Source organism: Chenopodium quinoa, unplaced genomic scaffold, assembly GCF_001683475.1.
Source record: "Chenopodium quinoa cultivar QQ74 unplaced genomic scaffold, ASM168347v1, whole genome shotgun sequence".
NCBI lineage: Eukaryota > Viridiplantae > Streptophyta > Magnoliopsida > Caryophyllales > Amaranthaceae > Chenopodium > Chenopodium quinoa.
Window position 1 is genome coordinate 706,755 of NW_018743283.1, and position 13,930 is coordinate 720,684.

Below are 13,930 nucleotides of genomic sequence, written 5' to 3' on the forward strand. Positions count from 1 at the left end.
AAAATTTACCGTCAACAATGAGGTGGTCACTTAAAGGGAGTAAAAAGAGTTAGAAATTATTATTATTATTATTATTATTATATTTATTATTATTATTATTATTATTATTATTATTATTTTATTTTTATTTATTTATTTATTTTTTATTTTTTTATCATTTGAGTAAAATCTTCATCCGTTTTGGGTTGTAATGATGTTATTGGGCATCATTGTTTAAAAGGACTAGGTGGTCTGTTGGTCTGGATATTCTGAAATAACGTATTGTATTATGGATGGTCCCATTAGATTGATTGAACTCATTTGCAAATGGAAAATTTGAATTTTGGTACCTCGAATATGGGGGTAATTGAATTTTCGTACCCGTTTAAAATTTATTTTTAAATTGGTTCCTCCAAAAACACATAACTGTAGCTTTCAGTACCTCCGTCCATGTTCCATTAAGATTTCTTTTAGTGGGGTCCATTATCTAATTTTTTAATAATTTAATTTATTAGAAAAAAAGAAAACATTTTTAAATTAAAAAATAAAAAAAATCTTAAAAATTTAAAAAAAACAACCAGCCAACGGCGACCGCCAAGCCACAGCAGCTGCCGCCGCGGCCAGGCACGAAGCCCAGCCACAGCAGCTGTCGCCGCGGCCAGGCACGAAGCCCAGCCACAGCAGCTGCCGCCGCGACCACGCAGAGGTACGTGTCCATAAACCCACCACCCACGAGAAACCCACCACACCCCACCACCCACGAACCCCCAAAACCCACAACCCCACCACCCACCACCCACGAACCCCGAAACCCCCAAACAAACCACCTTTCACCACAAAACGAACCACCTTATTTGAAAACCACCACATCGCCGCGGCCAGGAACGAGGAAGGGAGGGTAGATAGTGGGTGGTTGCGCTAGGGTTTCGGGGAAGGGGAAAACAGGGAGGGAAAGGGAAAGGGAAAGGGAGGGGGTGAGGTGCCGCGACCAGGAACGAGGAAGGGAGGGAAGATGGTGGTGGTTGCGCTAGGGTTTCAGGGAAGGGGAAAACAGAGGGAAAGGGAAGGGGTGGCCGGCGCCGGTGCCAGGGGAATTCGGCCACGAACAGGTGGCAGTGGTTGATTTTTTTTTTTTTTTAAATAAAACTTTTTTCTCTTTTTTTTTAATAAATTAAATTATTAAATAATTAGATAATGGCCCCACTAACGGAAAACTTCACGGAACTGGACGAAGGTACTGAAATCTACATTTTTGTGTTTTTGGAGGTACCAATTTAAAAATAAATTTTAAACGGGTACGAAATTTCAATTACCCCCATATTCGAGGTACCAAAATCCAAATTTTCCTTTGCAAATTGCTGTTGGATTTGTCTTCATGATGAAACAAAGGAAGATATCAACACAAGATAACTTAGAAGACTAGTAAGTCCATACTTCTCATGCTAATGGAAGAACACGGTACCTGTGAACAGAAACAAAACTCGGCCATTCCGTTATGGAACGGGCGCTTTGTAACGGGTTTCAGAGAGACCGAATCGAAAAACCCTGTTATATAACGGCGAGTCAAAAATCGCACCTAATGCGGCGCATCTCCCGTTCCGTAACGGTGGAACGGCGTTCGGGAACCGTTATAGGCATTTAACGGCCGTTAAATTTCAGAATTTCCTACTATCCTTTTTATGCTTTTGCGTTTTCACGGCTTCAAGCTTTTAGAGTTTCATAAATGGCGAAGGAGGTTGAAGATGGGTCAAGGTCAAACATTCAGACTATTCAACAGACAAAATTGTAGAGGAGACGGGAGAGAGAAATTAAAAATGAGTGGCTGAAAGATTAGACACTTGGACCCCAATTTCATGGAAAAAAACGCGGTCGCGTTTGTAGAAACGGTCGTGTTGTCGCGGAAATGGCTTGTAACAGTTAAATAGAACGGATCGCGGGTTTCACGGCGTGAATTTTTAAAAAAAAATCACATAAGCAAAATTTTTAGTTTGTAGACCCATATTCTTTGTTTTTATACCATATTATAGCCAAAACTATACTCAATAATAAATACTAAAGACATTATAATGTAGACCATGTAATAGTGCAATACTATCTACAGTAATATTCTAAAGATGTACTGCTTAGTTAAAAACTTGAATACTTGTACGTGTACTTTTAAAATTATTAAATCATTTTTTTTATAAAAAAAGGATAATGGAGGGTGGGTCCAAAAATATTAAAAATAGAAAGAAAAGGAAGTTAATTGAAATTGGGGTCCAAGTGTCTAATCATTCAGCCACTCATTTTTAATTTCACTCTCTTGTCTCCTCTTCTGTTGAATAGTCTGAATATTTGACCTTGACCCATCTTCAACCTCCTTCGCCATTTATGAAACTCCAGAACTCAAGCTTGAAGCCGTGAAATCGCAAAAGCATAAAAAGGATCGTAGGAATTTCTGACGGCCGTTAAATGCCTATAACGGTTCCAGAACGCCGTTCCACCGTTATGGAATGGGAGATGCGCTGGGTTAGGTGCGATTTTTGACTCGCCGTTATATAACGGGGTTTTTCGGTTTGGTCTCTCTGAAACCCGTTACAAAGCGCCCGTTTTATAACGGAACGATCGAGTTTTGTTTCCATGCCAATTTCAATTAACTTCCTTTTCTTTCTATTTTTAATATTTTTGGACCCACCCTCCATTATCCCTTTTTTATTAAAAAATGATTCAATAATTTTAAAAGTACACGTACAAGTATTTTAAGTTTTTAATTAAACAGTACATCTTTATATTAGAATATTACTGTAGATAGTACTGCACTACTACATGGTCTACATTATAATGTCTTTAGTATTTATTATTGAGTATAATTTTGGCTATAATATGGTATAAAAACAAAGAATATGGATCTACAAACTAAAAATTCTGCTTATGTGAATTTTTTTAAAAAAAATTCACGCTGCGAAACCCGCGATCCGTTTTATTTAACCGTTGCAAGCCCTTTCCGCGACAACGCGACCGTTTCCGCAAACGCGACGGCGACCGCGTTTTTTTTCCATGCCTGTGATGCATTCTTAGTGTTGCTACCTTCTTAGAAGTCAGAATTGAGATCTGCTATATGTTGTAGGAGAAAAAATTCAGTATTCTTGGTTTGTTCGACTGTTGAAGATGTTTTGCTCATCCATCGGATATTAAAAAAAAAAAAAAAAACCATTAATCATTTCACAAAGGTCGAATGGAGGTATTGGGGGGGGGGGGGTAAGAGTTATACAGTGGCATCTTGTACTTACTCCAATCATGCTACTATTCTACTGACTTATATCTGAAGTCGGATACCTGAACTTCCTGATAGGTGGAATTCTTATCTGGAGCAAGATATTCAATTGTTGCTTGAAAGACCCAATTGAAGCGACAACTGCTGTTTTCTCTAGAATGTGAAATCCTTGTCCTCTAAATCTCTAATTGCTTCATTTATCACAAATTTTTCCAATTAAGGCTTTATCAGGATACTATGCAAACTTTGACCAACATCTTTTGTTCTTAATCAATTGCATTTTTATTTTTGACCAGGATACTATGCAAACTTTGACCAACATCTTTATTACATATAAGTAATAAATGATGTTTAGAAACTACAAATTAAAACTCATCTAAAAGTTTCTCATGTGATGATTAATTTTTATTACATTTGTAAAAATATACAGTCAAAGTCTGTAAAGTTTGACCATCGAAGATATTTTACAAATGAAAAAAAATAGAGGAAGTGTTAATGAAAGCTAAGCTACTGGACTCTTATTTTCTTTATCAAAAGTGTTTTTGTGCTGGGCGCTGATATAGGAAGTAGTGATACTCTTTTATGCCAATCCTCAGCCCTCTTCAGCATGCATTTTAGTCTGTTTAAAGCAATTTTTTCTTTTACTACTCTGATTGAATGGGTTATACTTGTTTTTTCTCTGTTCTTTGAGGTATTTCTGTTATTATCTAATTTACTGCATGGCTCTTCTATCTATTAAAAAAATGCGCCTGGTAAATCCTATGATTTCCTTATCTTTTTTTTGCAGGAAAATTGTTCTTGCTACAAATATTGCAGAGAGTAGCATTACTATTGATGATGTAGTTTATGTTGTCGACTGCGGAAAGGCAAAGGAGACTAGTTATGATGCTTTGAACAAGCTAGCTTGCTTGTTGCCATCATGGATCTCAAAAGCGTCAGCACATCAGGTTTAGATTCAACGTCATAATCTTTGATAGAATTTAAAGCAACTTTTCTGAATTTTTAACATTTATTAACCCACTTTTCATTATGGTTGAAAATCTAATAGAGACGAGGTCGTGCTGGTCGAGTGCAGCCTGGAGTTTGTTATAGGCTGTATCCAAAACTAGTTTACGATGCAATGCCTCAATATCAGTTACCAGAAATTCTTCGGACACCTTTGCAAGAACTTTGTTTAAACATAAAGAGTTTGCAACTTGGAACTGTTGGGTCATTCTTAGCAAAAGCACTTCAGCCACCAGATTCTCTCTCTGTTGAAAATGCTATTGAACTTCTGAAGACAATTGGAGCTTTAGATGAAAGGGAAGAGCTTACTCCTCTTGGTATGTACAACGATTGTTTTGTCTTTTGCTTTTTTTTTTTTGTGTGTGTTGATTCTATGTATGTGCTGAATGTACTTAAATATTATCTGACGAGAACTTTGTTTGGAAATTCAACCTTGAATGAGTTGGCTAAAGGTTGAGTATTATTATATTTCTTGGTTGAGTATAATTCTTGCCTATCTCAAATTTCTGCCTTCTCATTTTTGTTTCTGCTCTTTGTCAAATGTTATGACTACTTGTTTCACTCTTAGTGAAGTCTTGATAAAGATTGTGAAGATAATTCACTAAACCCAACTTGTGGTTACATCTTTGTGTTCATATTGCACCACCTTAGCTCTACCCCCTTGTTACTGCAGCCATGTTGGTTCTTATTTCCCTTAATAACGATATTGATTTAATGCTCAATTGGAAGCCATAATCAATCATATTGACAAAGGCACCATCTTGAACTTGGATAGGCCGTAAAGATTTGACCCTGGTGACCAAAAACCTGGATTTTTTTACTTGCGTCTCTTGTCCCATGGCAGATTAAAGAAATCTAAAAAAATGTAACTTTACAATTACAAGACTCTTGCTCTATGTTATTTGACCCCTCTGAATTCATACTTGCAAATAAAATTTAGTGATAAAGGTGATGGCATACACCAAAATAATGATATTGCTTATATTGTGGAAATTTCTAATATTCATCATACACCCAAGGCTTTAAACATTTTTTATTATTTATTTATTTTTTCTGGTACATTTCTTCATTTGGCAGATAATCGATGAGCACAATATGTGTGGGTGTATCATGAGCATGGTGGGGAGTATTACTGTATAGTTGTATGTATAATGAGCTTTGATTGATTAGCATGCAATTGCAGCTTCTAGTCTTTGATAGGATAGCCCCAGCCGGATCGACCTATAAGAAGCCTTTTCTTTGCTGGCTTGACTCCAGAACTATTTCTCTCACTATAGAGATGATAAAATATTACTTTCTGATTAAATCTACTTCTCTTTCCTCTTCCTTGTAGCATAAGGAACCTCCTAACCTCCCCAAAAAATCCCTCCCGCCTTTCATCAGTTCATCTTCTTACTTTTAAAGCTACTAATTTGTCAATCACCATTTTGCTTCCATTTCCAGGATTAATTTTCATTTCCAGAATTAATCTTCTTCCTTCTTTTATTAGTGAAGCTTACAATTCGTAATTTGGTATATCTAGTGGTCTGGTGGGTGTATAGCAAATCACTTGCTATTAGTTATCAGTATTTTTCCTAGATCCATGTTCATTTAACCTAAATCCTTTTTTGTTTGAAGATAATATGATTTAAAGTGTTGGTCTAATGTGCCATGTGACTTTCTTGTGGGAGATAATAAGGAGATCGAGGATAAATAGAGGTCTTACTTTGATAGCCTAATCAATTTAGATCGAACCCGAGATATTGGTCATACAAGTGTCCCTCATGATATCGGGAGTTTATGCGAAGGATTCAAAAGAGAGGATTCAAAATAGCATTACAAAAAGATGAGATTGAAGAAAGTAGTTGAGCCTAATGACATTCCTATTGAGGTTTGGAGATGTTTGGGAGAAGGAGACCAAGTGAGATCTAGTAAGGAGGCTTTAAGAATTGCAAAGTGTTGTGATCGCGAGGGGTAGAGGAAGACCTAACAAAACTAAGAAGGTGATTGAAAATGATTCAAGTATTTTCAAGGAAAATATGATGTTGGATAGCGCGGTGTGGGAGAAAATTCACGTCAACATGTGCGTAATTATATTTATACTTTGTTTTACTTTAGCATTTACTTTATTATTTTATTCAATCGTATTTTTATTAACTTTACTAATTTCCTTTGCTAAAGTTTTCTCAATCCATTATGTTTTTACAACTCCTTTAAAACTTTCTTAAATTTTTTTTTTCTTTTTTTGGATGCTCTTTCTTTTGCTCACTTTACACTATTTTTTTCAAACTTTTTCAACTGGTTAACTGGTTATGTTCTTTTCTTTGTCGGACTTGTCCTTATCATTTATGTTAGCCGACCCTAAATAATTTTGGGACTAAGGCTTATTTAAAATATGTTTTGATCAACTTTGATGGTCTTGTACAGTGTCACACTGACATTCTTGATACTATTATTGAAAATTGAGTTACAACATGAAAATTATGAATAGAGACTCATGGCTTTCTATCATACTATTATCATTGTTATTTCTCTGTATAAAAAGTTCTGTGAAGAAAAGAAACTGCCTCCTCCATCGTCAATCCCAAACTAGTTCGAGCACTTTCCTTTATTTGTCCGTCACAAGTTCAAACGCTTGTTTGGAATAGACCATATTATTATTTTAATACAGAGTACATCTCGTTATCCATTACCAAAACAATTAGGGCCCTAGTCACACTCACATTCAATAAATTTCTATCATATCTACTTTTCTGATAAGTAATTCCCCATTATCTCTCATTAAATTAAATAAATAATTGAGACATCTCATCAGCTTATCTCCAAATCTCTGTGCCCGGGTGTTTTCAAAACGCCTGGACTATTAGAGTTCATTCTCCAATAATAATTACCTTTGAACATCTATGTGATTTATTGAACAGGCCGACATCTCTGCACTCTGCCTTTGGAACCAAATATTGGGAAGATGCTGCTCATGGGATCGGTATTTCAATGCCTGAATCCGGCTTTGACAATTGCTGCTGCTCTTGCTTATCGTAATCCATTTGTCTTGCCAATTAATAGGAAGGAGGAAGCTGATGCTGCAAAGAGATCTTTTGCTGGCGATTCTTGTAGGTATGGCCCTAAGTTTTATTAATCAACTCTAAGCTAGTTGATGAACTTTGTAAAGAAAAATGTCCATAGAAGGTTCTTATGTTTTTATTTTATTGTGTGATGTGCTTTTTGCAGTGACCATATAGCACTTTTAAAAGCATTTGAAGGGTGGAAAGAAGCAAAATGCAGTAGGACAGACAGATCATTTTGTTGGGAGAACTTCTTGTCACCAGTAACTCTGCAAATGATGGATGATATGCGGAAACAGTTTGTGGATCTACTTTCAGACATCGGCTTTGTGGACAAGGCAAAGGGTCCTAATGTGAGCCTTTTAACTCAATTGTTTCTCTAATTATGACATTTTGGATTCACATGCAGTAGGAAGACATTTGAAATCATCTTTCTCGTGAACTTTTTGTGTCTGATGGATATTTATCTTCATTAATCAAAATGATGTATTTAAAAGGACAAGACTAGTAAAGATCGGTTTGGGGTAGAGGTAGATGTGGCATTTTATATCAAATCTATATTAGAGAGTCCAAGCTCTGAATAAAATTTTGGTTGATTCTGACAGGATATTCATAAACAATTTTGAATGTGAAAAACTGCTTGTAATAAAAGGCAGGTGATAGTACTCCCTCCGACCCTAAAAGATTCCCCCATATACAAAAATAAGATGTCCCCTAAAAGATTGCTTTATACCTTATGTGGTAAATTATCTCATTTGCAAGTTGCAACCTTTCTTGCTCTCTCTCTCTCTCCTCATCAATAATTGTGTTCACCTATGTATACAAAAAGTGTTGCTTCTTTAAAAGTAAAATTGAGAGTTTGGGGCAATCTGTTAGGGATTATCAAACTGTTGATATATCTATTCAGTTGTCTGCATGCTGCATCTGTGTTTTCTTCAGTTGTAGCTGACACATTCAATCCCCTTAAATCTTCTAAAACCTAGATTTATGTGATCATGCAGGCTTATAACCAGTATAGTCATGATATGGAGATGGTCTGCGCTATCCTCTGTGCTGGGCTTTACCCTAATGTTGTTCAATGTAAGAGAAGAGGAAAGAGGACAGCATTTTATACTAAAGAAGTTGGGCAAATTGACATTCATCCTGCTTCTGTCAATGCTGGTGTTCATCTTTTTCCGTTGCCGTATATGGTTTACAGTGAGAAGGTGAAGACAACTAGCATATTCATTCGTGATTCAACTAATATATCCGATTATGCTCTTCTTCTATTTGGTGGTAGTCTCCTTCCTAGTAAATCTGGAGAAGGAATTGAGATGCTTGGGGGTTACCTTCATTTTTCGGCTTCAAAAAGTGTTTTAGAATTAATGAAGGTAAAAGCTTGCACACACCCCCCCCCTCCTCTTTTTGTTTAGTTTTTGTTTTATTTTTCCTACCCCTACATTGCCATTTGATTGAATGGGACTGACGCCATGATTCCTCAGAAATTGCGAGGGGAGCTTGATAAACTTTTGAGCAGGAAGATTGAAGAACCAAGGTTAGACATCACTGCTGAGGGGAAGGGTGTGGTTGCTGCTGTGGTTGAGTTGCTGCACAGTCAAAACTTCAAATACTAGATTTTGTTCAAATTGTATGGAGTCATTCACATATCAGTGGTGAGTATAACTTGATGAGCAGCTCTACAGACTTACAGGTATTCCAAATAGCCGCCTTAGGAAAAAAAAAATATATAATTATTATGTGTCCATAAACATTTTGTATACTATATTTTTGGTTATATAATTTTTGCCGATGCCATATACTATCAAGGATGATGTAGCTTGGTGAATAGCTTATACAAATATAGAGATTGGACAGAGTTAATGGGCATACCTGATAATAAACTTAAGGAGCAGTAAGTAGCAGTTGAGTAGAAGAGGGGTTATTGGGTTAAGTATTGGCGCATAGCTGCTATTTACATGCCAAGTAAATATTACATGCCAAGTAAATAGCAGCTATATGACAAAAGAGTGGTGATTTTTTTTTTTTTTTTTTTTTTTTTTTTTTTTTTCTTTTTCCTGTGGTGATTTTAACGTCTGAAGCTTTATTCATATCTGTTATTCCTGTTATTAGTTACTGCTTGTTCTACCTCTCTAGTGAGTTTACTCATTACCTTTTTTGGCGTGATGAATTTACTGATTGAATAATGGATTTTTTCCCAAATTGAGCTTTATTGGTAAATTATTTACCAAATTGGTCTTGTGGGAAAAGTATTTCCCAAACTAAGCTTCTGGGGTGAAACGCTGTCTCGGACAACGTTTTACACCCAGTTTTTTTTAAAAAAAATTCAAGAAGTAAAACGCTGTCTCAGACAGCGTTTTACCTTGTTGACCTGTTGGTATGTATTTTGACAAAATATACTAGTATATTTTGCCAAATTATACTACAATATGTATATGGGCTTTAAAACGCTGCCTGAGGCAGCGCTTTATGTTGAAGCATAAAACGCAGCCTGAAGCATAAAACGCAGCCTGAAGCATAAAACGCAGCCTGAGGCAGCGTTTTATGTTAAAGCATAAAACGCTGCCTGAGGCTGCGTTTTATGTTAAAGCATTTAACATAAAACGCAGCCTCTGCTAGACTGCATTACCAGCAGCATCTGCTACACTGCATCACCAGCACTTTCTGCAATCTGCTGCTGCCCCTACACATAACCCTCACCCAGCAGCATCAGCTCAGCCCCACCATGAACCACCACCCCCACCACCATCCACCACCATCAACCACCTCCCCCACCACCACCGGCCGCCACTCTCGACCACCCCTATGCAATGCAAAACACCCTAAACAACGCAAGGACATTCCCACCACCCCCATCATTAACCACCACCCCCACCACCATCAACCACCTCCCCACCACCACCGCCCGCCACTCTCAACCACCCATAAACTACCATAAAACACCCTAAACAACGCAAGAGCATTCTCACCACCAGCCCCAACCTTTCCACCACCATCGACCACCACCGACAACCATCAAACACTGGAAACAACCCCAACAGCATGATAACCATCGTGAAACAACACTTTAAGTGCAGGAGACCAAATATATGCTGCTTGATACATATAACGGATATAAAAGATATAGTTTCACTAACAAAAGTCAAATTCGGACAAATAAGGGAAATAAACTTCAAATTGTACAGAGAGTCATTTAGAAAACATTTCTTGTATTAATAATGTAAGCGTTATATACAACATTGTTAAATATCTGAGTACCACAAAAGGATCAACTAACTAATACTATTCGGACTCATGTATTGGAGTTAACTGATCTCCATCCTGTGTGTCCTCCGTCCGTCTACGAACACGCCTCGTGTAATGCTGAATGGTGGTGAATGGGTCTCGGGACGGTGGAGGAGTCAGCTAGCGAGATGATGAGTCATCCTGGCTGTGGCCGGGAGCGGTGTTATGGATGAAGTAATCCTCTGCCTGTGTAGAGCCCGAAGTATGACCTCCACCACTACTCTGTCCGAAGTCGAACTGTGAATGGAAGGAGTTGGGGTCATGATCGTCCCTGGGGTGGACGAGATGGCCATGGCCATATCTCTGGAAGCTATGTATGCCCATATCTCGCACCCGCTCAACCTGAACTCTGGTGGGTACGGAAGGCATCTGAAAGTGCATCAACCATCGCACCCATATCCCCCGCCTGCAGTAATCATCCATGAATTAGTAATATGATATAGAATTTCAAATAATTTTGGAAAACAAGAAACTGAAAAAACTCACAAGTCCGCTGATAACATCATAAGCTGGATGGTAGTGCGTGGACGGTGGGGTGTAGGTAGGGTTGATGAAAAGGTGTGTAATCTGCCTGTACCATACCATGTAAGGATCACGCGGATCCATAACACCCTGAAACAGGTGACCGTCAACGATGGACTTCAACCGCTGGTCTCAAAGCTCAATGAATTGATGATGCTCTAGTGCCCAGTTTGTCTCCAACTTTCCACGACGGTCAATGCCGTGGAGGCGAATACTAGTGTCACAGGGCATGGGGATAGGTTGGTGAAGTCCGAACTGTCGCAACACTTGGTCCGGTAGGTGGCTCTCCACGACCTCGAAACAGATCATAGGGGTCCTGGCAAGCCACTCAGCACGATGCTCGAGCAAGTGTTCCGGCATGGCCTCTACCAACACAGCAGAATAGGGATCCCATGTCATCTGCAACAAGGATATATCGTGAAAAGGTTAGGGCAATGCCAATAAACAGTATGAAGAGTAAACAAACGATTACAAATTTAGTGCAAGATTCCACCTGGTCATCCGAGAGTCGATCGAGGGCGTCACGGTAGTAGAGAAGACCTCTCGCTGTATGCGCATGTGTTAGTCTGGGAACCACCCACCTGTGGCAACAAATTATTTAAGAAGTTGTACTAGCTAATTATAACAAAATTTGAGTACACAAGTATAATGTTACGAACCTACAACCGTATGCCTGAGCGGGTTCAGGGAGCGGGGGAGCATCGTATGCTGCGTACTGATCGTCCTGGTCCAGCTGCTCTGGACGGTGTACAACAGGCCTACCTGGTCTCCCTACATGGATGTGCTCCCAAGCCTATAGCTGTTTTAAAAATCAAATAAAAGGTAAAGCATAAATAACGTCAAGTCATTATCAAACTAGGCTTAAGGATAATGATGAGGTTTACCTGTAACACAACCAAAGGACCTCCAATCAGCTGTGCTCCACGCTGTGATGCTCTACACAAATGGCGATACAAGACCGCCAAACAAGCACTACCCCAACTGTATCCACGGATCTCATCCCAGTCGTGGTCTAACAGCTGCAGGTAAATAATCTGAAGATGGCTTCCGCTCTTGTTTCCAAAGAGCACGCCCGAGATGAGCAGGAACAAGTAAGCTCGGGCGTATCTCTGCACTGTGGCGTCGTCAGCGTCCTGAGGTAAATGTCCAAAAGTGTCGCGTAGCCAATCGGTCCTCAGCGCGCTGCCCCTGATCTCGTTTGGCTCTGGCTGAACCCCTAAAACCCGACCTAATAAACCTGCGGGGTCAAGTACCACACCCCCTGTCACCGCATTCCCATGGATGGGAAGGCGTGTGAGTATCGCGACGTCCCGCAGCGTGACTGTCGCCTCCCCCACAGGAAGATTGAAGGAGTGTGTCTCCTGCCTCCATCTCTCAACTAATGCTGTGATTAGCCCTTGATCTATTTCTCTGTAACCCACGCGATGAATACCACCAAAGCCAACCCAGTCGACGTACTGAAGAACGCGTGGATCGACTGCCAGCCGGACCTCAAGTGCCTGCACCCCAACATTTCCGCTATGTCCACCTGGTAATTCATTTAAAAACTGTAAATAAGGGTCAAGTATACAAAAAAAACAAGACAAATCTGTATATGAAATGGCACGTGAGAAATTACCGTCTGCTCCCATATGTCAACACTCCGATGTCTATCCTGCAGTGTAAGGACAGAAGGGTCAAGTGGTCCTGGTATCTGATCGTGTCCGACCATGATATCTGTTCATTCAAAACAATATGGCCAAACTAATTAAAAAACAGAATTACTAGTCAATGAAATTGACATGACTGTCACAGGTAAAAGACAAGTACGAAATATAAGTCACCAAATCTCAAATATAATCCAAGCGTTACAAATGTTACATAACGTCATTAATCAACTACTACATGAGTCTACTGTTCTACTACTATAGCTAAACAATTACAAGCTTATGTTTCGGTTGATCTAGCTGGGCACGTTTTGCGATTGTGACCTTGTTGGTGACAGCGGCTGCATTTAGTCTCATTTCTTCTTGCAACGCAGATGAAGGACACTCTCATTTGAGGTCACTGTGGTGTAGAATTGATTTCTCTGTATAGAATACATCTTCACCATTTCTTGAAGCGTTTTCTTACTGTCAAAGTACATCCCCTTCTCGAATTCTCCCCCTGGAACAAATGATGTATGACTCCCTGAATTGGCCCAATACTCATTAACTTCATAATTCTCATTTATCTGACTAAACCAGGGTACTGCAGTTCTAACCAAGGGCTCATCAATTTCCATCTGCCCATCTTCAAGATCCATGTCATCAAGCCTATCATACTCCTCCCCATTATCATCCTCATCATCTGTATCCGCATACACATCGTACACCGACAATTCGTTATTCACAATATTATCAAAATGACTTGGGTCTTCTTGAGACGGTGATTCTTGAACCTCATCTCGCATCGGTGACGGAGCCACGGTGTTTGATGTTGAAGGACCGGATTGGCCGAACATTGTCACACAGCCCCCCGCATGTGCAGGTGATGCTATATGAGGACTAAACGGCATCTGAAATTGATCATCATGCAGCAAGCGACTGAAAGTTCCCATCCCATATTCATTCGATGGAATGTGGTTTGAAGGGCCTTGGAAGGACGCGGTGTTGTAATCGGAGACATATGTAGGATGTTGTTCTGCCCAAGTACTTTGTTGGGTACATATAGGCACTGTTTCTACATATATCTCATTGGGAACACCCTTCATTGTAACAATGCTTCTCAAAGCTTTTAAATGTTTGTTTGTGGAGACAGGTAACACTTGAACCCCATGCCCAGTCTCACACCTCATTTTAAGGTTCAGTTCAGCATTCATTGGGTTTGA

The 13,930-nt window shown here is 39.2% G+C and overlaps 1 protein-coding gene across 1 annotated transcript in view; it reads left to right on the forward strand.

The window, feature by feature from the left end:
- LOC110735396 (DExH-box ATP-dependent RNA helicase DExH1-like) overlaps window positions 1-13,930 on the forward strand; it is a 31,740-nt gene that overhangs the window by 15,685 nt on the left and 2,125 nt on the right. The window contains 6 exon segments of the mRNA XM_021915583.1: window positions 4,020-4,179; window positions 4,281-4,554; window positions 7,138-7,330; window positions 7,445-7,631; window positions 8,280-8,648; window positions 8,760-8,968. Of these exon segments, the coding sequence (XP_021771275.1) occupies window positions 4,020-4,179; window positions 4,281-4,554; window positions 7,138-7,330; window positions 7,445-7,631; window positions 8,280-8,648; window positions 8,760-8,891 (1,315 nt within the window). The 3' untranslated portion in view covers window positions 8,892-8,968.